Source organism: Octopus bimaculoides, chromosome 5, assembly GCF_046866305.1.
Source record: "Octopus bimaculoides isolate indiv1 chromosome 5, ASM4686630v1, whole genome shotgun sequence".
Lineage (NCBI taxonomy): Eukaryota > Metazoa > Mollusca > Cephalopoda > Octopoda > Octopodidae > Octopus > Octopus bimaculoides.
In genome coordinates this window covers 98,884,874-98,909,008 of record NC_142932.1, presented here as the reverse complement: position 1 = coordinate 98,909,008, position 24,135 = coordinate 98,884,874, and the positions used below count along the sequence as shown (strand labels likewise).

Sequence of the window (24,135 nt, the reverse complement as noted above, 5' to 3'; positions counted from 1 at the left end):
CAATAGTCACTTAAGTTATATGAACAATAATCACTTCAGTAACATGAGAACCCATTCACAACAGGCTACAGTGCTTGCACAAATGAAAACAAATATCAGAATTTATATGCACACACACACACACACACACACACACACACACACACAGATACATACCTGAAAAGAAATGCTTTAAAAACTAGTGTAATATACAAACTCGTGTGTGTGTGTGTGTGTATAATGTAATCATCATTTAACGTCCATTTCCCATGCTGGTGTGGCTTGGATAGTTCAACAGCATCTAACAAGCCAGAGAACTGTGTTGAGTTTTGCTAAGTGCTAATTTTCACGGCATCATATAACTTACTAAACAAGAGCTCTTAATTGGCTGGTGGTATAGTATTGAGGGAAGTAGTTTTATGCCAAATGTTGAGAGGTTAGAATATAAAAGAGGGACTGAAACAAGTGTCTTTGCTGTAGAGTAGACACATGGCTACCTCAGTTGGAAAGATAAAAGAGATAGTGATAATGAGGTGCCAGGGCTTACCTCCAAGGTAGAAGAGGATTAAAAGAATAGGGACAAGTGATTGGAAAGGGTGAGTGGGTTGGTAAGTTCACAAGAGTGTAAAAGGAGAATGACTTGTGGTTGGTGATAGGGGTAGGGGTAAATGCGATGAATAGGAAAGATGAGTGGAAGCATGGTCAATGTTGAAATCCATTTGGAAAGGAGGAGGTTATAAATAAATACTAAAGGAAGAGGATGTAGAAGAATGTTTCTCAACCATTTTTCACCTATGGACCCCTTTGACTCCTATTTTACTCCTAGCCATTCAACGTTTAGAAACTTTGTAAGTACCTGAGTGAGTTACACAATAGTAAGAAGAGTAATGGAGAGGAAAGCATAAGGAAGATGAGTTGTGGGGGAAGAATTGACAGGGATAGATTATGTGTGGAGGCATAGACATAATTTACTTTTAGGTCCTCATTTTTGCTTAGGTGGATGGGTCTTGAGCACAGCATATTACCAGTAATCTTGGTCCTTAATCATCTCTTCCATGAATCTCAACATCTTACAGTTGGTCTGCACCACTTCTTTCCAAATCTCCCTAGGTTCCATTCACATTTAGCTCTTGGCACTTTTTTATGCATCTGTCCTCATCCATCTGCTTTACATGACCATACCAGTGCAGTCTTCTCCCTTATACAATACACTTGACACCTCTTTTGCCCAATTTTTCTATCAAAATTTCACTTTGTCTTACATGCTAGCTTCATTTCTTTCTAATCTTTATATGTCCTCTGAATTCACAGCCCACATTTCACTACCATGTAGCATTGCTGTTTATACAAACATCATACAATCTGTATTTCATTCTGAGAGAGTGGCGTTTTGTTATCAGCTCTCTGAACTTTCTACATCTAGTTCTTATTCTAGCAACTATACTTTTAGAACGTCATCCTTCACTGTTCATTAAGTCACCTAGGTTACAGAAGCTGTCTACTACCTCTAAGGATCCTCCTGGGCATTTAAGAAAATATATTTCCCTTGTGTTCTTTATGTTTATTGCTCCTGTGTATCTGCCACAAACAAAGTCTACTTTCTTTGTGGACCTTCCTGTGACTCCACGGTACATCTTATGTGTACATAGTTTGCACTGGATACACTGTACTGTATGGAATTTCTACCCACACTTTTTCTACATGTTGAACAAGGTCATCCTGTGTTTTTCTGCATGCTAGCTATTTCATGACTTAACTTTAAGGTCCTTTGATTCCAGGGTTTTGCTTCCATACTTGGAATTTCTTTTGTAATTCTACTACATATTCAGCTGCAAGAACAAGGTCATTAGCAGAAGGGATTTCCCATAGGCAAGCAGTCTTAAACTCTTGTCTTGCAAGTTACTTGATGGCTATACTGCTGCTGGTACCACATAAGAAGTATCCAGTATGCTCTATAAAGAGGTTGATGTTACGAAGGGCATCCAGCCATAGATACCATGCGGAAACAGACACTAGAGCTTGGAGCAGTCTTCTGACATGCCAGTTCCTGTTGAACCATCCAACCCAGCTAGTTTGTTAAGTGATGATGATGATATCCATTTATTCAATGCAATTACCTATGCAGTACTCACATATACAATATTCAAACACATGTGCACACATCATTGTATGACTAGGTGTATGTATACATTTATATATTAATGTTAGTTTTTTTAATTTTAAGTTATACTTAATAATAGTTGAGCATTAAATTGAAGGATCACTCATTTTCTTTTAGTAGAGTACCATATTAATGTCTTTGCACAAGGATTGGTTGACAGTATCTTCAAAGTTTCAGCTTACAAGCTAACATCAGAGTGTGGTTCAGGTTGGTTTTCAAGCCTAATATATAGTGTTTTTGGTTGGATGTTCCTTTGATGTGTAGAGCAATACATATGAAAATTAGGTGTGCTATAAGTGAGTTTGTAAGCAAAAAGGAGAGGTGGGGATGGAGAAGGACAGTAAAAAGAGTGTTTGTAGTGTGTGGGGGGAGCCAGTCTTTTCTGAAGGAAGTTTGTTATTGTTTTGACTCAGTCTGTAAAGCAGGGTGTTAGAAGTAAACTTGTATTGGGATTCGTGTGGAAGAAGTGTCTTATTCAGCTCCCAGTTTGTGTTAGTTGAAGGTTTTCTTATGACTAAGCAAATTCTTTGTTTATGGGATGCTGTTGTGCTATTTCAGGATTCATGTAAAAATGTTAATAGATGATATCAGCACAATTTGTAACAAATAAAAGATCAGTGAGAAGTCAAAGTTAGTGTTGATATTAGAAGCATTTTTTTAAAGAAATTTTCAACTGTTTTTTTTCTAAAAGTGGATTGAATTGATAGATATATTTTGTTATAAATTATTTTTTGGAGAATCATTTGTTTGTAACAGGGCTAACCTAAAAGCAGTGAATAGGGTCAAAGAATGATTAAGGCATAATTTTTAGCAATAATTGTCTTAGAGGGTACTGGAGGCTATGACATTGGTCGAAGCATCAATAAACCTCGAAGGTCTTCTGTAGTCATAAAGTGATTCTTTCAAAATGTTTAATAGGAGTCTTTAGAGAAGTATGTGTGGCAAGTCTCAGTGATGCATAAATTACAGGATCCATGGCTGTCTGAGTTGTTAGTACAATAATTCCTTCAATCCTTAATTGTCATAGGTGTATATTTGTCATTTTGTTGAACCCTCAGGTTTTTGAGATTTAGAAATTTGTTGTTCTTCAACTGTCTGGTGAAAGTAAGCAGTCAAGATCATTGCCTCATGTTATTTTAGTTAGTTAACTTTAGTGAATTGGTGCATTGTTGTGATTCTTTTGTTTTAACTTTATTTGTGTACTAAGATGTCTTCTGTAGAAGTCCTCAATGATAGTATTTGAGAATATGTGGAAGTGTTGAAGCTGATGTCAAGAATAGTAATAATAATTGTCTGTTTATTATATTCGTGTGTTTCATATTACTGGTTTATCATCTTGAATGCTTGCATTGCTAGTGTATTGTAGTACTTTATTACTGTTCAAGTGTGGTCTATTGTGCATTATTTTTTCTATTTTCTAAGACTTTCATTTAAATCTGGCTTGTCCATCCAAATGTAAGATCTGAGGGATCTTGTATTGGGATTGTTAAAATTCATGAACTGTTCAATTCGTATTCTTATTTAATCCAAATTGGAATAATGAAGTAAACATGAGTGATTGTGAGTGAGTACAGAAAATGCAAGAATATTCAACTTGCAAACAGACAGAAATAACAGAAAGTTAAGTCCCTTCCACTAATTTCATACTTCTGTAGCATCAATGCTTAACTCTATGTATTATTACCTTAAGAAGTTGAGATTTACTTTTCAACTTGTTCTTAGATAAGTAGAATTAGGCATTTGCCCAAGGATACAATGACACTTATAGCAAGGTATGAATTCAAAATCCATCTGCTGTTTGTTCTAACCTTTATTATTTCAGTCATTCACTTAAAATATGAAATTAATTAATGAACCTTTTATGATTGTCTCTAGGACATTGCATTAGATTTATACATCTAGTTATTAGTTGACCATTGGACATAACCTTACCCACTACTGTTATTGCATTTACACCTTTGGTTTCATTATTAATTAAATGCTAAAATCTTTGATTTTTTTTTATATTTCTATTTTAGATATTTACCAATGAAAGCAAAATATTCCCAGACTGATTCCCTGTACTGGGAAAGGATTTTTATTTTCTGGGGTGGGAAGGATTTAAGTGCTTAAAATTAACCACATTCTTCAGATAGATGTACTATCTTAAAGATGTTGGACAGTGATGCAAAAAAATCCACTAGGTATAAAATACCATTCCTTAGCTACAAGAAACATCAGCTTTCTGTTTTAAAATGTTATCAATGAGATTTTCAGATGTTTTCTAAACATTTCAAAAGTTTTAACTGAAAGCGATATTGCCTTTTCCAATATCTCTCAAATGTTAATCTGTAGAAATGGTTCACCTTTCTGAGAAAATGTCAGACATGATTGAAGAAGATACCAAATCTTCCAGTTATTTGTCTTCCAACAAAATGATATATATTGAGGTAGACTTAAACTCAGATGGTTACATGTGTAACCAGTTTAACCAGTATGGTGATGAATTTAAAGAATTAACATTAAATATTGCTGATACAGTATCATCTGAATCCCAATTATTCCAAAATGGCACTTCCAATATCAATGTAACAGAACTGAAGTCCTGCATACATCAAAATAACATTTTGGACCAGGAATTAAATTCACAAGTATATAAAAATTCCAATTTAGACAATGAAATACCTACAATGAAATCATACCCTCCAAATCACATTTTCCAAAATAAATTACACCAAATTTCATCATCACATGAAAAATGTGTATCAGACATGAAAGAAATTCCCAGAAATAAAACTGAACTACTTCAAAATAATATCAAAGCACCAAACGTGGATTTTTGTGTCACAGATAATAATAAGGAGGAATGCTATCAACCAAAGACAGTGTTTCTTACTGATGAGAATGATGAAAATTCAGTTGTCCTTGATATTTCAAGCAAAAATGTAGTTGGTATAAATAAAAGCTTATCTGATAAATATGAAACTACTAAGACTAATGTGGAAATTATTTCCAACCAATCTAGTAAAAAACAAAAGGTTTCTGACAATGCCATTCTGTCTTCTTGTATAAATAATAATTGTTTCTTGTCAAAAGAAATCATAGATATCCCTTGTTCTCAGGACTCTTTTTCTCAAGACTCCTTTGAGGATTATTCTTCCTTAAGCTCTTTGTCAGTAAACTCAACAGAATCTGATACTAGTGATCTTGCAGAGCAATTTGGGAATATCCTAAAAATAAGCAACAGAAAGAAAATTGTGGAAGATGAACCTTGGAAGCATGTAGAAGATTTCAATGAAATTACACTTGATGATAATGGAAGTGATGAAGATGATGATGATTATGTCACAAAAGACAATGACTTTTCTGATAAATTTTCATTTTCACAACCTTTCTGGAATTCTCGTGGACTAAAGCATCTGCAAACTCCAGAAATCCCCAAAGATAATAAAAACGGTCTGACACCTTGCAAACGACCATTTGATGATGGTTGTAGATGTAATGATAATAACGGTTTCGAAAATAGTTATACTCCTTGTAGTGGTATCAAAAGCACTCATAAGATTTTATGTCCTGATCCATCACAAATTACTTCAGAAAAAGGAAAGAAAACACCTCCCAAAAAGGAAATAATCACTATGAACAACTCTGAAAATTGTAATATATCACCGTATGTGACTGAAAATTTAGAAGAGTTGAAAGCTGTGTATGAATGTCTGCATATTAAATTTCCTTCTGATGACAGCACTATTTCTTCCCCTGTTCATCCTGAAGCATGTTCAGCATTAAATTCCCAGTCCAATGGCTGTCAAAAGCATTCCATTTCTGACTCCAGTTTTAAAGTGTCAACTGAGCACTGCAATAGTAAAATTGCCAAAGAGATGCCTTACGTGGAACAACCCCCAAATTCCTATCAGAATCAAATGCCTCACACACCTAATCCTAATTTAATTTATTTCCAAACACCAGTAATCTCCTTCATTTGTACAGGTAAGAGAAATGATGCTATGATACTCTAAAACTTTGAAGTCTGATTATTAAATATATATAAATTTAACTGATATGTATCTAAAATTGCAATTATTTTGCAATACGTGTGTGTGTGTGTGTTGATGCAGACACATTTTCTTTTTATTTGACTGTAAGTGTAACTATTACACAATTGTTTCTCTTCAGCCTGTATGCACATGTGACTTTGCTGTTCTTTGATAGAATCTTTGTGCTGTGGGATTTTAAAGTCACTGTGTTTATTTATGACACACAATGTCAAGAAGAAAAATTCTCCTGTTGCTTTATTTTTTTGCTTTTGTTTTCTTCTGTTCCTTGCCCCCTTCCTAATCCTTTTCCCTTATCTTTCAATGAATTATTGATTATATTTTTATTTCATTGAAAACAGCTTTTACAACAGTGTTTCTCTTAGACATATATGCATATGCAAAATTGGTCTTCACTCAAATTTTTCATGAGATTTATAATTTGCCATATTTACATTAACAATGTTAAGAAAAAACAGAATTTATTTCAGCTAAAATACTTTTTCTTCTCATTTTTTTTTACTCGTATTGCTCTACAATTTTTTATTCTTTTCATTCAACTGAAAACATTACTGTTACATTATATACACATGGGACTTTGCTGTTTATCAATCAGATTTTCATGGAGCAGGATTTAAGTTCCCATGTTTTCAGCAGAAGTAACAGAGTGACTCAAGATCCAAGAGTTTTGTGCATTAGCACTTATCAAACTAGTCACAGGTTAAAAATCCTATGAGTTTATATAGCTATTGATAAATAAATATATTTCCTTCTGGCTTATTTCCCTCCTGTTTGCACCAACATACCTGTATGTATATGTGTGTGTGTGTGTATATATATATATATATATATATATATATATATATATATAATATATGAGAGAGAGAGAGAAATTACAGCCTTCTGTCAGTTTCCATCTCAATTCACTCAAGGCTTTGGTTGACCTGCGGCTATAGTGGAGACACTGCCCCAAGGTGCCACACAGTGGGACTGAACTGAAGACAATTATAATAACCCCAATATGATTACTTCCCATTACCTATTTAATTAACCCTTTGTCTGTACCATTTGCTCCTATACAAAATCTTACCTGGCATCTATGGCTGCCATGTCAATGTTATCCTATCTACAGATGAATAATGACTGAAAATTTCTAGAATTCTGTATGAAAGCATTGGTACCACATTTACACTAATCTCTCTCTCTCTCTCTATCTATCTATCTATATATATATATATATGTATATATATATATATGTATATAAGCATATGTATATTTATATATATGCATAGCCTGGGCCAAGTTTAGAGAGCTCTTACCTCTGCTGGCGACAAAGGGACTCTCACTCAAAGTAAAAGGCAGACTGTATGACGCATGTGTACGAACAGCCATGCTACATGGCAGTGAAACATGGGCTGTGACTGCTGAGGACATGCGTAAGCTCGCAAGGAATGAAGCCAGTATGCTCCGCTGGATGTGTAATGTAAATGTGCATACCCATCAGAGTGTAAGTATCTTGAGAGAAAAGCTGAACATAAGAAGCATCAGTTGTGGTGTGCAAGAGAGACGATTGCGCTGGTTTGGACATGTGGTGAGAATGAATGAGGATAGCTGCGTGAAAAAGTGCCACTCCCTAACAGTTGAGGGAACCCGTGGAAGAGGTAGGCCCAGGAAGACCTGGGCTGAGGTGTTGAGGCAAGACCTTCGAACATTGGGCCTCACCGAGGCGATGACTACTGACCGAGACCTTTGGAAATGTGCTGTGCGTGAGAAGACCCGGCAAGCCAAGTGAGATCGTTGCCAGGGCCCCTGGACTGGCTCTAGTGCGGGTGGCACATAAGATGTACCATCCTGAGCGTGACCGTTGCCAGTACCGCCTGACTGGCCTTGTAGGGTTTTCGAGCGAGATCGTTGCCAGTGCCCCTGGACTGGCTCTTGTGCGGGTGGCACATAAAAGACACCATTTCGAGCGTGGCCGTTTTCGTGCGGGTGACACGTAAAAGCACCCACTACACTCTCTGAGTGGTTGGCGTTAGGAAGGGCATCCAGCTGTAGAAACTCTGCCAAATTAGATTGGAGCCTGGTGTTGCCATCCGGTTTCACCAGTCCTCAGTCAAATCGTCCAACCCATGCTAGCATGGAAAGCGGACGTTAAACGATGATGATGTGTGTGTATATATATATGTACTTTGTTTTCGTACTTGGTTTGCAATAATTTTTATGTGAATTCATGTGTTGAAACAAATTTTGTTATTAATAACACATGCACCAGTTCAATTCCACTCTTTTATTATTAGTCAATTGGTTAAATATCTATCCAGCTAACTAATTGCTCGTTAAATAGTCAATCTTTTCTTTTTTCTTTTTTCGTTTGTCAAAGTTCTTTCATCAGTATTCACAATCTTTCAAGGACTATCTCTTCCACTTCACTATGGAGGCCATTTGAGACCTTGCTGCTTGTATGTGTGTGTAGTTTAGGAGAGTAGGTAAGGGTACATGTACACACAAACCTGTTGGTCATCATCACCCTTACCTCTAGAGACAGTCACTGAAAATGTTGCAAATGGCAACAAAAGAACTCTGATAAACAAAATGCATATACATGGTGATTTGTGGGTTCTGTTTATCCCTGACAAATTCTGTTGACAAAGTTGAAGCTATAGTAAAAGCTATTTCCAAGTTGTTATGCAATGAGAGTGAACACATAACCATTTGGTTGCAAAGTGATCTGCTCAATCATGGTGCTAAACCTGTACCTGATGCCTTCTGTACAGTTTTCTTTTACTACATTTATGTTTTTTAATATAGTTATTGTTTTGTATTGTTATATTTGTTCAGCCTCACAAAAAAGAAAAATTAACCAACAGCAAATTGATGGCTTGACTAAAGAGGACTTTCGGAAAATTGGTGGGAGTGGCACGTAAGTAATTTTATGAAATGATAACAAAAGACCTGGAAGACTATTAGAAAAAATGGAAAGAAGATTAGCCATCTTTGAGCTACTGGTTAACCATATTAATGAAAGAATATTTTGCAGAACAGTCAAAAAAAGCAGGGGTTTTTTTTCAGCTGTTTTGAATGTTTGTATGTGTACCTTCAGCAGTCCTAAGTATATGAGCTACACTCAGTTTTGAGTCTTGAGTCTTATAAAGGCTCACCAAATGATCAAAGCTGAAGTAGTTTCTGGTCCTGAAGGGGACCCATAATCTTTGCAATGCAGTTTTGTCTTATATATCAGATAAGCATGAAAGATCAGAGATTGTGAAGCCTAGCATTTGTCATAACTTTGAGAGTTTTAGCCAAAGATTATAAAGACTGTGTAATGTCTAAGTTGTATTTGAAGGTTTACAGAGAAGTGAAAGGGTGTATAAAAATACAGTAGCATGTATGGCAATAGTGAAAGTTTCATCAAAGTAGAGAGAAAAATGCAAGAGATGTAGGTAATTAACACTGAGGGAACACAACCATGTTTGCTGTATTGGAGCAATCTAACATGATACTTCTAATCCAGTAAATAAGAGATGGAGGGAACAAATAAGCATTCAATTTAGCTAGTAGTTCACATACCAGACACAGTTGAATACTTTGTCAGTGCAACAACAATGCTTGCTTATACTGAAGGTTTAAAGGAGAAACTACTGGTGTATGATAAGCAAGTCTCCAGTTAATCTAGGTATACAGAAACTGTGAAGGCACGTGGCTTAGTGGTTAGGGCATTCAGCTCATGATCGTAAGGTTGTGAGTTCAATTCCCAACAAGGTGTTGTGTCCTTGAGCAAGACACTTTATTTCACATTGCTCCAGTCCACTCAGCTGACAAAAATGAGTAGTACCTGTATTTCAAAGGGCCAGCCTTGTCACATTTTGAGTCATGCTGAATCTCCCTGAGAACTACGTTAAGGGTACACGTGTCTGTGGAGTGCTCTGCCACTTGCACGTTAATTTCACAAGCAAGCTGTTCCCTTGATCATATCAGCTGGGACTCTTGTCATCGTAACTGATGGAGTGCTTCTTTGTGGAGGCACAAAGGCCCAGTGGTTAGAGCAGCAGACTTGTGGTTTCGATTCTCAGACCGGGAGTTGGGAGTATTTATTGAGCGAAAACACCTAAAAGCTCCATGAGGCTCCAGCAGGGGGGGGTGGCGAACCCTGCTGTACTCATTCACCACAACTTTCTCTCGCTCTTTCTTCCTATTTCTGTTGTACCTGTATTTCAAAGAGCCAACCTTGTCTCACTCTGTGTCACACTGAATCTCCCCTAGAACTACATTAAGGATACACGTGTCTGTGGATTGCTCAGCCACTTGCACGTTAATTTCACAAGCAGGCTGTTCCGTTGATCGGATCAACTGGAACCCTCGTCGTTATAACCAACGGAGTGCCATGACAGAAACTGTATTGATGGTTACTGCGGAGAGAAAAGTTGGAGTTCTCACTTGGAATTTAGGAAATAAAGGTAGTGAGTGAACATTGTCATAGAGAAATTGCACTTCTTAGGAATGAAATACACAGTGTTTGTGAATTCGGGTAGATCTCTAGAGAAAGAATGAGATTGACGAGTATAGGTAAAATAGGAGTTAGCTCAGGATTGTGTTACTTGGAGTAACAGGAGTATCATCAGCCTTGTTAGGCTTGAGTACTTGGGAAGTTTTATCTCTTTGTGACTATATACATGTAATGGTGATTTGTTGGAGCAAAAAGAACAATTCAGGAGAGGTCTTGTTGTATTGGCATTGTGAAATTGGAAACAAAATAGGTAATAGATGCTACTGATTTGTCTGTTTATGAGCATTCTGGAGGATATATACATACATACACACACACACACACACACATACCATCAACATCGTCAGTTGACATGTTTTCCATGCTGGCATAGGTTGGATGGTTTGACTGGAGCTGATAAGCTGGAGGGCAGCACCAGGCTCCAATTGTTTCTTTTGACATGGTTTCTACAGCAAGATATCCTTCCTAACACTCACCACTTTACAAAATGTGCTGGGTGCTTTTTACATGGAAGTGCTGCTATGAAAGGCTATTAAACATGAAAGAAAGAAGGTCCTTCCAATATGGACCCAACTACTCTAGTTGACAACAGTATGATTGATAAAACAATTGAAGACATGAGGACAGGGTAAGTCCCTGCTCTGTAACAAAACACTGCTTAAAATATCTGGCAGAGTAGGATACAGCCTGGTCACCCATATGATTAATCAGGTTATATATGAAGATGTCACACACAGACTGGTGTAGCAGCTTTATAGTCTGTTGTTACAAAGGTAAATGAGATACTTTGCAGAGGTATGAAATTACTGAACCAAATCATGAAAATTAAGAGTTATAGTCCAATTAATGAAGAGCAGGATTAGGTAAGATGATATGCAGTTTGGTTTTGTGCCAGGAATAAGTATATAGCTAAAAGTAAGCCATTGCATGTGGCGTTTGTCAACCTGAAGAAAGCCTTCAACTGAGTACCTCATTCTATAATCCAGTGGTTTCTGAAGAAGCTAGAAATAGACAAATGGCTTATGAAAGCCGCATAAGTCGTGTACAGTGGTGCTATCAGTAAGGTGAGTTAGCTATGTGTACAGCAACAAATTTTAAATACAGGCTGAGGTTCAGTCTCATTGTTGTCATCCAGGCCATAACAGAGGAATTCAAGACTGGCCATATGCTGATGACCTCGTTCTTATAGTAGAATTTGAAAAGAAATTCCAAGTGTAGAAGCAAAACCTGATATCTATGGGCTTAGTAAGGACCAAAGTTCAAACAAGGAGAAGAACCGACAGGATTCCACCCCCATCAAGTCAGTAGCCCTGCTCAATATGTAGAAAAATTGTTGACAGGAATTCCATATGGTGCAAAATATGGACACACAAGAGATGCAGTGTAATTACAGGAAGGTTTGCAGAGTAAGTAGTTTTTGTATGTGGAAGATGTGCAGGAGCTATAAACGCTGAGAACACATAGGAAATAGATTTATACACACATATACCATCAAGTCTGGAGTTGAAGATATATGTAATATTACCTTTGAAGGTACTGAAGAACCTCATTGTAATAAGCTATCTAATAAGCAGCAGAGAACAGGCTTGAAAATCTAACTTTACTAAGTTTTTAAAAACTGGTGTTGGATGGTATAAACCCATATTTATGAAGTCTCTTTTGTTAGACATTTTAAAGGGTTTGAGAAAACAGTACATCTGGTGAGAAAGCTTTAGATTATTAGTTCTGGGTGAGTGTAGAAAGAGTTTGTCCAGATCTGGATGACATATTTTTTTCACTAATATGCAATGCTGAAAGGTATTATAACATGTTCTATAATTGTGTGTGCATTTAAGTTCTTTAGTAATTTGCCTTCATATATGATTGTGTAATATATCATGATAGAAGAGCATCATAGCATCAAGAAGTTCCAAAGTTGCTGTGATTCCATGTAAACAGTCAATGTTTTAAATTGTAATTTCATTATTAGCCAGTTTTATGAATTATTGTATTGGTTTTATTACAGTTGTCTTCATGAAGCTGCAGAAAATAATAATGTATATTTATTGGAGGCTTTGCTAAAACAGTTGGATAAGTTGCAGTTTAAACAACATATCATTAACTTCAGAAACAATTACGAACAGGTAAATCTTTTATTCAATTATAATTTCCAATCCTCTTATGCTTCTCAAATGTAAGTGTAGATATATTGCAAATATTATTCTTTTAGATGCTATTAGTTGTCTCTGATTGTTAATATTTCTAACAATCCCAATATAAAATTATTTGCCATAGAAATGATCTCAATGTTGTGGTTTAACCTTATGTAGTACTTGTTTTGAAACAGTGAGATGTGATTTGAGAAGTGAAGGCATGTGACCTAACGGTTAAGGAGTTGTACTCATGATCACAAGATTGGTTTTGATTCCTGGACTGGGTGGTGCATTGATGCCATGGAAACTAGGTAATTGGTCCTAAGAATCTTAGGATTGAAGACAGAAATCTCCAGGGTTTATGATATAATGATGTGATTTGAGAGAGATTTTGTTACTTTTCTAACGAGTTGAGTGAGCTTGTAATGATACCCTTATTGATTCTTTCATATCTAATATTTTAGTATGGTAAATTGGATTTGAAAATGGTAGTTTCAATTACAGCATTACTGACATTAACCCTTTAGCATTCAGATTATTGTCAAATGTAATGTTTATTTATTCACATTGTTTTGAATTAATCATGCGTTATCTTGTAGCTAAGAGAATTTGATGATGTGATTGTTTATTTCTAGAATGACATTGTAGGGTAGATGTGAGAGATCCGGTCTGTCCTGTTTAAATATAAAACAGGTAAATATTTTGACCAGATATGATTGGTTTAAATGCTACTGATGTGATAAGAGAAAAAATGATTGCCTTATAAGCCATTGGGATCATTACTTGTATGTGGTATGTATTTATAGCTAGATAGTCTCAGTAATTCAGAGTTAAATATATATTCTAAAGATACAGTTTAGTACTTGTCATACCAATTATTAATGTATTACCTGAGAAATGTACAACATGCCAATTCAGCTGGCTGTAATTCTACAAAGTAATCCCATCAAAATATTGTTTAGAGCTTTTAATAAAAGATGTATTGTATCATGACTGCACCTTAAATAAATGTATTTGTCTGCTACCTTAAAAAAATTTTAAGGTTTACAGTTTGTATAACTATATCAGTTAGTTATCTTTTATCTTTTACTTGTTTCAGTCATTGAACTGGGGCACCACTTTGAAGGATTTATTTAAACAAAGCAACCTCAGTACTAATCTTTTAAATCTGGTACTTCTATCAGCCACTTTGCTGAACCACTAAGTTACAGGGGATGTAAATAAACCAACACCAGTTTTCATGCAAGGTGGGTGGGAGAAAACACAAAGACACATACACATGTAAACATATACGTATATATATATTTATTTGTCCCACCCATGCTAGCATGGATGGCAGACATTGAACAATGATGATGATGTATGTGTGTGTGTGTGTGTGTGTGTATCATGGGCTTCCACACAGTTTCACAAGGTGTAAAGTCAGCCCAAGGCTGCAATAGAAGATACTTGCCCAACATGCCATGCAGTGGGGCTGAACCTGAAACCTCATGGTTAGAAAGTGAGCTTAGTTGCATCTAACTGATTTTTTTTTTAATTCCATTGTATATTCACTTTCCCATGCTAGCCTGAGTGGGGTATTTTTATTTTTGTAGGAAAAAATCTTTTTTGCAGATAGATGTCCTGGAAATCAAGTAAATTGGATTGTATCAAGTAGCATGTGTTTTACACAAGAACATAATATAATAGCTGTAGTAAGAATTGGACTTAGGATTAACCCCAACGATTGTTGTTCTTGTCTAGAATATTTATCTAGATATTGGTAATTGGTAATGTTATCAAATTATATTGTTTCAATGCAACCAAACTGTAATGCTACACTTGACATCTTGTAACATCTGACTTATTTCACTGTTTCAGACTGCACTTCATTTGGCTGTGATAAAAAATTTTCCAAGTATGGTTCATATTTTAATAAAACATGGAGCTGACGTCAACATATTAGCAAAAGTAAAAATCTGACTTTTAATTCCTAAAATTAATTTACATTATCCATAAAAATCAGTATTTTTCTTACCATAAGGTGATATACAAAATATTTCTCTTCTGTATATTACTAAATAATAATACCATATTGATTTCCTAACACTGGTTTGATGTTTCAGATTTATCAAATATTAAAATAGTGTTGACGGAGAATCAAAAGTTGAATCCTGTATCTAAATTAGACTATATGAGTCTATAAGAATCTACTTCTTTTCTGAGATATTCTAGACTAATCCTTTATTAAAGTGAAAATTCAGATATTCATTTAAAATAAACTTACTTTTTTTTCTATTTGCCACCTATTTATTCATAATCATGTGGATGATATAGATTATACAAACTTAGACATATACATACTGTTGTATATATTGTTTTTCTTTTCATTTTATAACATTTTTTTGTTATTAGTAACCACTCAAATGTGAAGTGAAATTAGGAAGACTTGAGTCATGCAGTGTTATGTGCTTTGCTCTGAGTACAAAACAGTAGATGTCAATAGTTTACTACTACAGATATTATGCTTTGTGTCATATTCTGTAGATATTTTTAATCATTACATCCTGTCAGTTTAAATTCATCCACCAAATATTTTTTATTTCATATCCATAAATACTTTCTCCATGCCTTCTTACTACTTTCTATAATTTTTTTCAGAGCTGTCAGGAAGACAGTTCAAAATTTGAAGCCCCTCTTCATCTGGCTGCCTCCAAACTAAAAAGAACATTAGTGAAAGAACTTTTAACAGCCAAAGACATTGATTTAGATCTCAAGAACTCAGATGGTAATGGAAACCTTTGTTTATTTTTTTTTTTTTCATTTTCATCTTCAAGTCCTTATTCAAATTTGATTTCAGTTTAATATTTTCATATGTAGGCGATATCTATCATCATCTTCATCATCAATTTTTCTCTGATCATATTTTCCCATACAATCATGTATTGAACTTTACAACTTTCCATGCATCTCAGTTCTATATCATTTCAAATGTGATACTTAATTTTCTCAAATATGAAATATTTCTTTGAGTAGGCACAGGCATGACTGTGATAAGAAGTTCAATCCCTACTGTAGCATCTTGGACAAGTATTGCCTGCATCTGTGTGGCATCTTGGACAAGTATTGCCTGCCATAGCTTCAGGCTGACCAAAGCCTTGTGAGTGGATTTGGTAGATGGAAACTGAAAGAAGTTTGTTGTACATATACATGCATGTGTGTGTTTGTGTGTCTTTGTTTTGACAGCATGTGTTAGTTGCAAATGAGTGTCATTGTCATAGAACCAGTCTCATTTGTTTCCAGTATTCTGCAATGGGGAAACAGGTGAAAGTTGGTGACAAGAAAGTCAAATTGACTAGAAAATTTTCCTTAATATGCTCGATATAATTGATCATAATTGACTGATTTCTTTACAAAAGTAACCTGAAACATTTTTTGTGGGACAAGCCATTGTAGTTCAGGCTTCTGTTGCTGGAACCCACTTGATACAACCTTCAGGCATCAGTCTGCTCACTGGCAGTGTTGGGTGTGGTCGTACTGCCACATGGTGTGTCTTTGTTTTGCAGTGCTTCTTCCCTGTTTGTCAATTTTTGTGGTGGCTGAAATGAAAGAACATTGTGCTTCTGCAAAATTCTGTTTTCTGCTGGGGAAATAGATGGCCAAAACAGTTGTCCTGCTTCAGATAGCTTGCAAGGCCGCTGCCATGAACAAAACACAAGTTTACAAGTGATTTTCATGCTTTAGGAATGATTACTTGTTTGAGGACTAACATCATTCAGGGCAACCATAAACCTCCTGAACAAATGAAAACATGAAAATTCATGAACTGATCTTAGAGGACTGTCACGCACAATTGACAAACTTGTTGGTATGATTGGAATTTCCTGGAGCTCCTGCCAATGAATTTTGAGTGAGAAATTGTGAATGAAAGGAGTTACAGCAAAATTTGTCTTGCTTGTTCATGGAAGATCAAAAGCAGTCGCAACTGAATGCATGCCGTCAACAGAAAGAACAGTTGGAAATCTATAATTTTTTTTTAACTAAGTTTTTTCCTCCATTACTTAGCCCATCTGTAACGCTTTCACAATATTAAAGAGAAAAGTGAAGATCAAGAGAAAAAGGGGAAAAAGAAAAGGGAGAGACAAAAAGAGGGTATGGGGAAGAGGGAGAGACAAAAAGAGGGTATGGGGAAGAGGGAGAGACAAAAAGAGGGTATGGGGAAGAGGGAGAGACAAAAAGAGGGTATGGGGAAGAGGGAGAGTACTGTGTCTTAAGTCTATAAAATTGTGCATAAATTATATAAAGTGTATATATGAAGTGCATTAAGTAATCATCATATTCCAATTTCCTTCACTTTTCAATGAGTAGCAGCTGAGTCATTATCTTTTTATGCAAATACAACACAGGGTACACTTTCAGATTTTCTGGATAAAGTTTTCAGAAATAACCAAATAAGTTTACCAATAATTCTGAGAATATATTCATGGATCCCACTAGTTATGAATGGAGCTACTTTTTAGCTTGATGTTTCTGAGGTTTGTTTTTCTTTTTAATAAAAGGTAAATTACATCATGTATCCATTGTACTTTTGGCTTGACCATTTGAATTTGGATTTTATGTATGATATATTTTACTTACAGGTCAGACTGCACTTCATTGTGCCGTTCAAACTCCTCATTCAACTGGGACAGACAAGACTTTCATAATCAGTAAACTCATTAAAATGAATGCAAATCCATCATGTAAGGTACAGATAGATCTTTAATATCTTGTATTTCTTTTGACTGTTGAAATTAGGTATAAACCATTCCAACATTCAAACACAATGCTAATTTGGAATTTAAAAAAAAAAAGGTTTTCCTATAAATTTTCTTTTTTTCCTTTTAAACAGTTTTCCATGCTGACATGGACAATATGATATTAGGAAAGCTAAACATTTTGCAAGTGTGGCCATGTGGTAAGAAACTTGCTTTCCAACCACATGGTTCCGAATTCAGTCCCAATGTCTGACGCCTTGACCAAGTGTCTTGTACTATAGCCTCAGGTTGACCAAAGCCTTATGAGTACATTTGGTAGATAGAAACTGAAAGAAGCCTGTCATATACTCATTTATATATATATATATATATATATATATATATATATATATATATATATATATATATATACACACAAACACATACACGTGTGTATGTCATTGTGTTTATGTCCTCATAACTTAGCAGTTTACCAAAGGAGACTGATAGAATAAATACTAAGCTTTACAAAAAAATAAGTACTGGAGTCAATTGATTTAACTAAAAATTCTTGAAAGCAGTGCCCAGCATGGCTTCAGTCTTATGTGACTGAAACATGTAAAAGATAAGATTTGTATCTTAGAGCAAATATTTGTACAAGTGAATTACCTTCCCATTATTCAGCTGTAGTAAAAGAGGAGAGGAACGAGTAAGAATTGGAACTCATTATGACCATGTGAACAATAATTCAGCATTTTAATTTCACAATTCTACATATGGTACTGAATTCCATTATGCTCAAATAAACTTTGCCCCAATTATGTTTATTGCAATTAAATTTCTTTTTTTTAAATCCTGTTCTTTAACATGAATGATTGGATTAAAATTCAACTCATCAAATTAATAAAACATACTGGTTAGCGAGCTCATGCTATTTACAGTTATGAGCTGTACCATTCCATATTTACTGCTGGTGTAAGTCTAACATTTAGTCATACACTAATTACAGTATAGCTCATTGGTTACAAATGTTTACCATTCAGTTGGAAATTCATTCAACTCCATTACTGAATAACCATAACAAATAACTTCATTTTGAGAACCTATAAACTAAAGCAATAATGTGAGGAGTGATTTCAGCAAGAAATTAGTGTGACATTTAGTTTAATGGTAAAATTAATTACTTTAATAGCTAAACATTAATATAAAAGATGAAAACACTATTAATTTTATAACAATGTATTACAAGTTAACCATTTCCGGATCCTATTTGTACTAACTTAGAAAGAATCAAGAATTCAATTGTGTTTAGTGAAATATTACCTGTAGTATCATAGGTAACTTTGAAAGTATATTTTATCAAATTTCTTAGTGCCTATATATAATGAAAGAAATACTAATTTTTATATGTAGGGCTTTGTGATGTCTTGGTTAATTTATACTCAAGCTATTCTAAGATCCGTGAAATCTTTTCACTATCAGCTGGAAAAGAATTCATTTAAATCTTCTCATCATCTTCTGTTCTTTTCCAGGATAAAGAACAAGGCAAGAATATTTTGATGTATGCCATAGAATTTTGTGATTATGATGTCATTAGTGTTATTCTGAAGACTGCATCATGGGAACATATTAAAAAAATGCTGACAGATAAATCTGACAAAGGAGAGACCTGCTTGACTCTTGTAAATGCTTTTGATAAAGATCATGAATCATTTTCCAAACAATGCAAATTGGTGCAAACCTTGCAAGACTACCACAAAAAGGTAGTTGGAGAACTACAAGGTAAATAAGTTTCATATTGTCATTATTTCCTATAAGAACGGAAGTACATTTACAAATAAGATGGTGAATTAGCAGAATCATCAGAACATTGGACAAAATGCCTTACACTATTTGTTTCAGCTTTCTACGTTGAGTTCAAATCCTACTAAGGTCAACTTTGCCTGTCATTCTTCTGAGATTAATAAAATAAAGTACCAGTCAAAATACTGGGTCAATATAATCACTTGTTCCTCTCTCCAAAAATTTCTGGAAATTATAAAATTAGTAGTTTAGCCGAATCAGTAGTGTCAAATAAAATGTCCTGCAACTACTTGTTCTTAGTTCAAATCCTAAGTTCTACTTTGCCTATCGTCTTTTCGAAATCAATAAAATAAAGATCAGTTCAGGGTGGTGAATTGGGGAAAATTTTAAGGTCATAGGTCATAATATGGGTGGTAGACTTAATCTATCACTCTGTTTAAGACTAACACTTGACCCTTGAGCACTTTTAACAAAATCTTCTCTAGTGTAAGCATTTAGGCTATGTCTCTACTCAGAAGATAACTTCCTTTCTCTCACCAATCGTGTCAGCTCTAAAAAATGGTAATTGATAAAGCCATTAAAAAAAAAAAAGATGTAGTGTTACACATGGTCATGGTCAGAATGCTTTTGATCATAAGGCTGTTCTGTCATAGTTTCCTTGCAGCTATTTCTAGTTGTTCAGTTACCTAAGGTTCATCATGTATGAGCAGGAACAAACTGAACGCTAATATTGCTGCCATACAGAATATACTTCCACCAATAGACCTTCTCACATGGCCACTCAAAGTACTAGATACAGTAGCCATATTTCTTTGAAATTACACAATATTGTTTAAAATACAACAAAAAATATGTATATACAGAGTGGTAAGATATTTGAAGACAGATTTATGCTTAAAAAAAAAAACAGATATAATAACAGATAACTTTATTTATCAAAAAATGTTATGAGGATAAAAATAAACCTTCTTTTCTATAATGTTATTCAATAAAGCCACCTTCAGCTTCAACAACTGCTTCTATATGAGATCTAAATCATCTACGTGCTTGAATTAAGTGGTCCTGGTTCATTTTAGACATTACTCTGACTATGGCAGCTTTCAAAGAATCTTTGGTGTTACGGGTGTTGACTTCTCCCTCAACAATGCTCCACATATAATAGTCCAATGGATTGAGATCTGGGGAATTAAGAGGCCAAATGTTAGGGATTATGTGATTGTGAAAATTTTTAGCCATCCATTCCTGTGCTACTAGAGCCATGTGTGATAGTGCAGTCTTACTGAAACTCATATGGCCTTCCATTGCATACACTGTCTATCCAGGGCTTAACAATTATTTCCAAGACCTCAATGTAGGCAGCAGTGTTAACTCTAAGGCCCTGTGGAAAGAAGTAAGGAGGCATCACATGTCCTTCATTGCTGAAAACCTCTAAAACCATGATAGTTGCAGGGAATTTTGTATGCATAACACTTGGAACTTCAGGAGGATCTGCACATAACCATCTGTCATATCTTCTGTTAACTTTTTGATCTTGGTTGAAGTTCTTCTCTTGAGAAAAACCAAATCAAATCCTCTTCTGCTGCATTTTTCAGTTTAAGAGCCTTTTAGATCTGATGTAGTGATTTTCTTTTGCTTTTTCTGATAAAGTGACCTTTCCTCATCATATAAGACTTGTATCTGATGTCTTCGTGGATAACATTTCTGACTGTTCCTTCTGAGACATGGAGATCTTTTGCAATTGACCTGATGGACTTTCTGGGATTATAATCAATGGTCTGTTGAACTTACTGGATAAATTCAGGCGCTTTGATGATTTCAGAGTGTTTAGAATGTTTTTTTATGTTTTGCTACTGGTGATAAGTTTCCATCTTCAGTCTCTAGCTCCTTGCAAACTTTGTAGACAAAAGATCTGGCAACTTTTAAAAATTGAGATATTTCTAAATCACTATGCTCAGCCTTTATAGCCACAATAACAGCATGCCTCTTCATTCCTTGAGTAAGCTGAGGGTCTGCCATTATTATTTTCTGAAACAAAGATTATACAGAGTAAGCAAAAAATGCAGCAATGACCCAAAAAAGGTATATCCTCAAATACCTTATGCACCTTGTATGTATGTGTATATGTATATATATATATATATATGGCAAAAATACATGGAACAATGTAGTCCTTCATATAAAAAAAAAACTGGATGGTCACTAGAGGATTATATATTGCAGCACTATTGTTAGCCTATGGACCTTCACAACAGTGGAGATTTGAAGCAACCATATTAACAGCTTAACATTAACACAAGTAATTTTCATTATTGGGCTACAATTTCTACATGTTCAGTCTAGCTCAGTGCTCCACAACCTTTTTTCACTTGCGGTACACTTATATTTTTTTTCAAAATAGACCATGTTCACTGGTCTAACCTTCTTTTGACTTTCTTTTAATTTCAGTAACATTGAATTAATTGGTGAGTACAATTTGAATCCCTCTTCATTGCTCACATGAAATATATGGTAATTGATGATACCAGCAATGAAACTATTCCAAGAGCTTGCTGTTGGCAGGTGACTTGATACAAATTTATGTTAGCTAATGCAAAATGGCACACATTGTAACATGATATGCCAACTGAAATTGAGCCTATAGAGTCAGCAGACAATGAAATTAAAAATTTATCAGACATCAAGGAAATTTAATTGAAACAGGTTATGAAAGTTGAGGAGAAAAATGACAGTATAAAGGAAGTAAAATATTCAACCAAAAGTGGGAACAATCAACTGGAACTATTCAATTTCTCTACTGTTTCATGTTTTAAATTGCACTTTACTTACATCTTTAGACATTATAGTCTACTTCAAGTAAAAGTAAGCATTTCAATATATATAACTATTATATTGTATGTCCAGAAATGTACTTTTTTTTTATTTACAATATAATGTCCTTGCAAGCATTTTCAGTATTCTAAATCTTAAACTTTCTTTATATTTACAGATGTACAACCACATCCATTATTGAGTGAGGATATATAATTTTTATATCCAGCAAGTTTTCCTGAAAGGATTAGCAACATAAGCAAAATGATTATAAACTAGATCATGTGATTACTTTTGGTATCACACAAGGGAAAGTAATGATCAGAAAACTTTTAAAGTGAGGATTCTACTATTAGGCTTAAAGATGTAATATCTTTGTATTTAGGTTTCTAATCTGAATAATTTTAATTTTGTTTTTTTACAGAAAAAAATTAATTTTTATATATGCTTCCCAGATCAGATCAATGTTAACTCACAAGAGAATGTATTCTCTATAAATGCAAGATATTTATTCAGTGTATTGATCTCTAAATAAAACATGCCCTAGATTTTAGAAGATTTTCAGAGAAGAACAAGAGAACTCAAGTTTACTGTACAACAACAACAACAGAGTGCAAGACTAAATGCTGTTAGGATATTACTTTTCAAGAAAAATGTATAGAAACAATAAATGCCTCATGATCAAAAACGTGATTTCATAAACCAACACAATGAGATACCCTTCAGCTACATTGGAAGGGAGCATTTGTGCATAGGTTTATTCTGAACTACTTAAGTACTTCAAATGTAACATATCATTGTAATAACACCCCTAAATAAATGTCAAATAAGCTGATGATAAATTGATTTCAATTCTTAAATTGAATAAAATATTAAATATTTCTCTGATTGTTCCCAAATTTTTATGAATTTACATGCAAAAAGATATTATTGTTGACTATACAAGGGTTGGCTGAAAAGTTCATAAACTGACCCAAGATACTCTCATGGAATGTGACCAAATGTTTATTTTTCAGCATAATCCTCTTTATGATCCACATGCTTTTTCCATTGGTGTTGCAGCTTGGATTTCACTGGTGAAACTTTCATTTGGTTGGCCAAGAAAGTCATCTATAGCAGATATGATATCATCACTGCAATACTAGTTCCCAGCCAAGTGTTTTTTCATGTTGTGGAACAGATGACAGTCAGATGGGGCCAAATCAAAAAAATAGGAAAGGTGATCAACCAGTTCAAAACCACAGCCATGTACAGCAACCATTAAAAGCAAGGATTTGTGTGCTGGGGTATTGTCTTGATGAAACAAGATCCCTTTCATCAGTTTTCTTGGACGTTTGGTTTTGATAGCCTCAGCAGGTTGGTATAGTACTCTCCATCAATGGCGTAGTCCTTTTGAAGATAGTGAATAAACACAATGCTTTTTGCATCCCAAACAACTGAGACCATCACCTTCCCTGCAGCTTAAACAACATTGGCCTTCTTTGGAGCAGGTGAGGAGGGATGTCTCTACTGCATGGATTGTCTTTTTGTCCTTGGCTCAATGAAATCAATCCAACACTCATCCTGGGTTAGGGAACCAACTGGATTTTCCTGTGATGTGATCAGCCTGGTGTGCTTTTGACCTGGGGTCAGAAGTGATAGCCATTGAACAAAAACCTTTGTCATATCAAGTTCACTGAGCAGAATATTCTCATCTCTCTCACAGAATATGTTAATATCATTGGCCATTTGATTTATAATCAATATTTTCCCCCAGTGGTGGCAGTTGCAGAATGTCCAAACCTTGAGTCATCTTCAAGACTCTCCCTTCCCCTCCTAAATTCAGCTGCCCATTTTTGCATTATTGATAAAGCTGGATCATCATCCCTTAATGTAGCAACCATGTTACCAAGAATGTCTTTGGGGGCTAATCCTTTTTTTTTTCTGCAGGTATTTAATCATGGTGCCAAACTTTGTCCATTTTCAAGAGAAGTTGCCACTGGTCACTTTTGAAGTCTTCTTTGAACAGTCAGATGTCAGT

The 24,135-nt window shown here is 34.9% G+C and overlaps 1 protein-coding gene across 9 annotated transcripts in view; it reads left to right on the top strand.

Annotated features, from left to right (window-relative positions):
* LOC106867863 (uncharacterized) overlaps nt 1-22,998 on the top strand; it is a 24,110-nt gene extending 1,112 nt beyond the window's left edge. For 2 of the 9 annotated variants that reach the window (XM_014912909.3, XM_014912908.3), the window contains exons 2-9: nt 4,159-6,109; nt 8,992-9,073; nt 12,663-12,780; nt 14,650-14,739; nt 15,430-15,556; nt 17,409-17,515; nt 19,037-19,286; nt 22,294-22,998. In XM_014912909.3, the coding sequence (XP_014768395.1) occupies nt 4,477-6,109; nt 8,992-9,073; nt 12,663-12,780; nt 14,650-14,739; nt 15,430-15,556; nt 17,409-17,515; nt 19,037-19,286; nt 22,294-22,331 (2,445 nt within the window). In that variant the 5' untranslated portion in view covers nt 4,159-4,476 and the 3' untranslated portion in view covers nt 22,332-22,998. Of the gene's footprint in view, nt 1-274; nt 3,913-4,158; nt 6,110-8,991; nt 9,074-12,662; nt 12,781-14,649; nt 14,740-15,429; nt 15,557-17,408; nt 17,516-19,036; nt 19,287-21,752; nt 21,770-22,293 lie in introns of those variants that run through there. The other 7 variants (XM_089352745.1, XM_089352744.1, XM_089352743.1 and 4 more) reach the window with 7 other exon arrangements.
* The last annotated feature ends 1,137 nt before the right edge of the window (nt 22,999-24,135 follow it).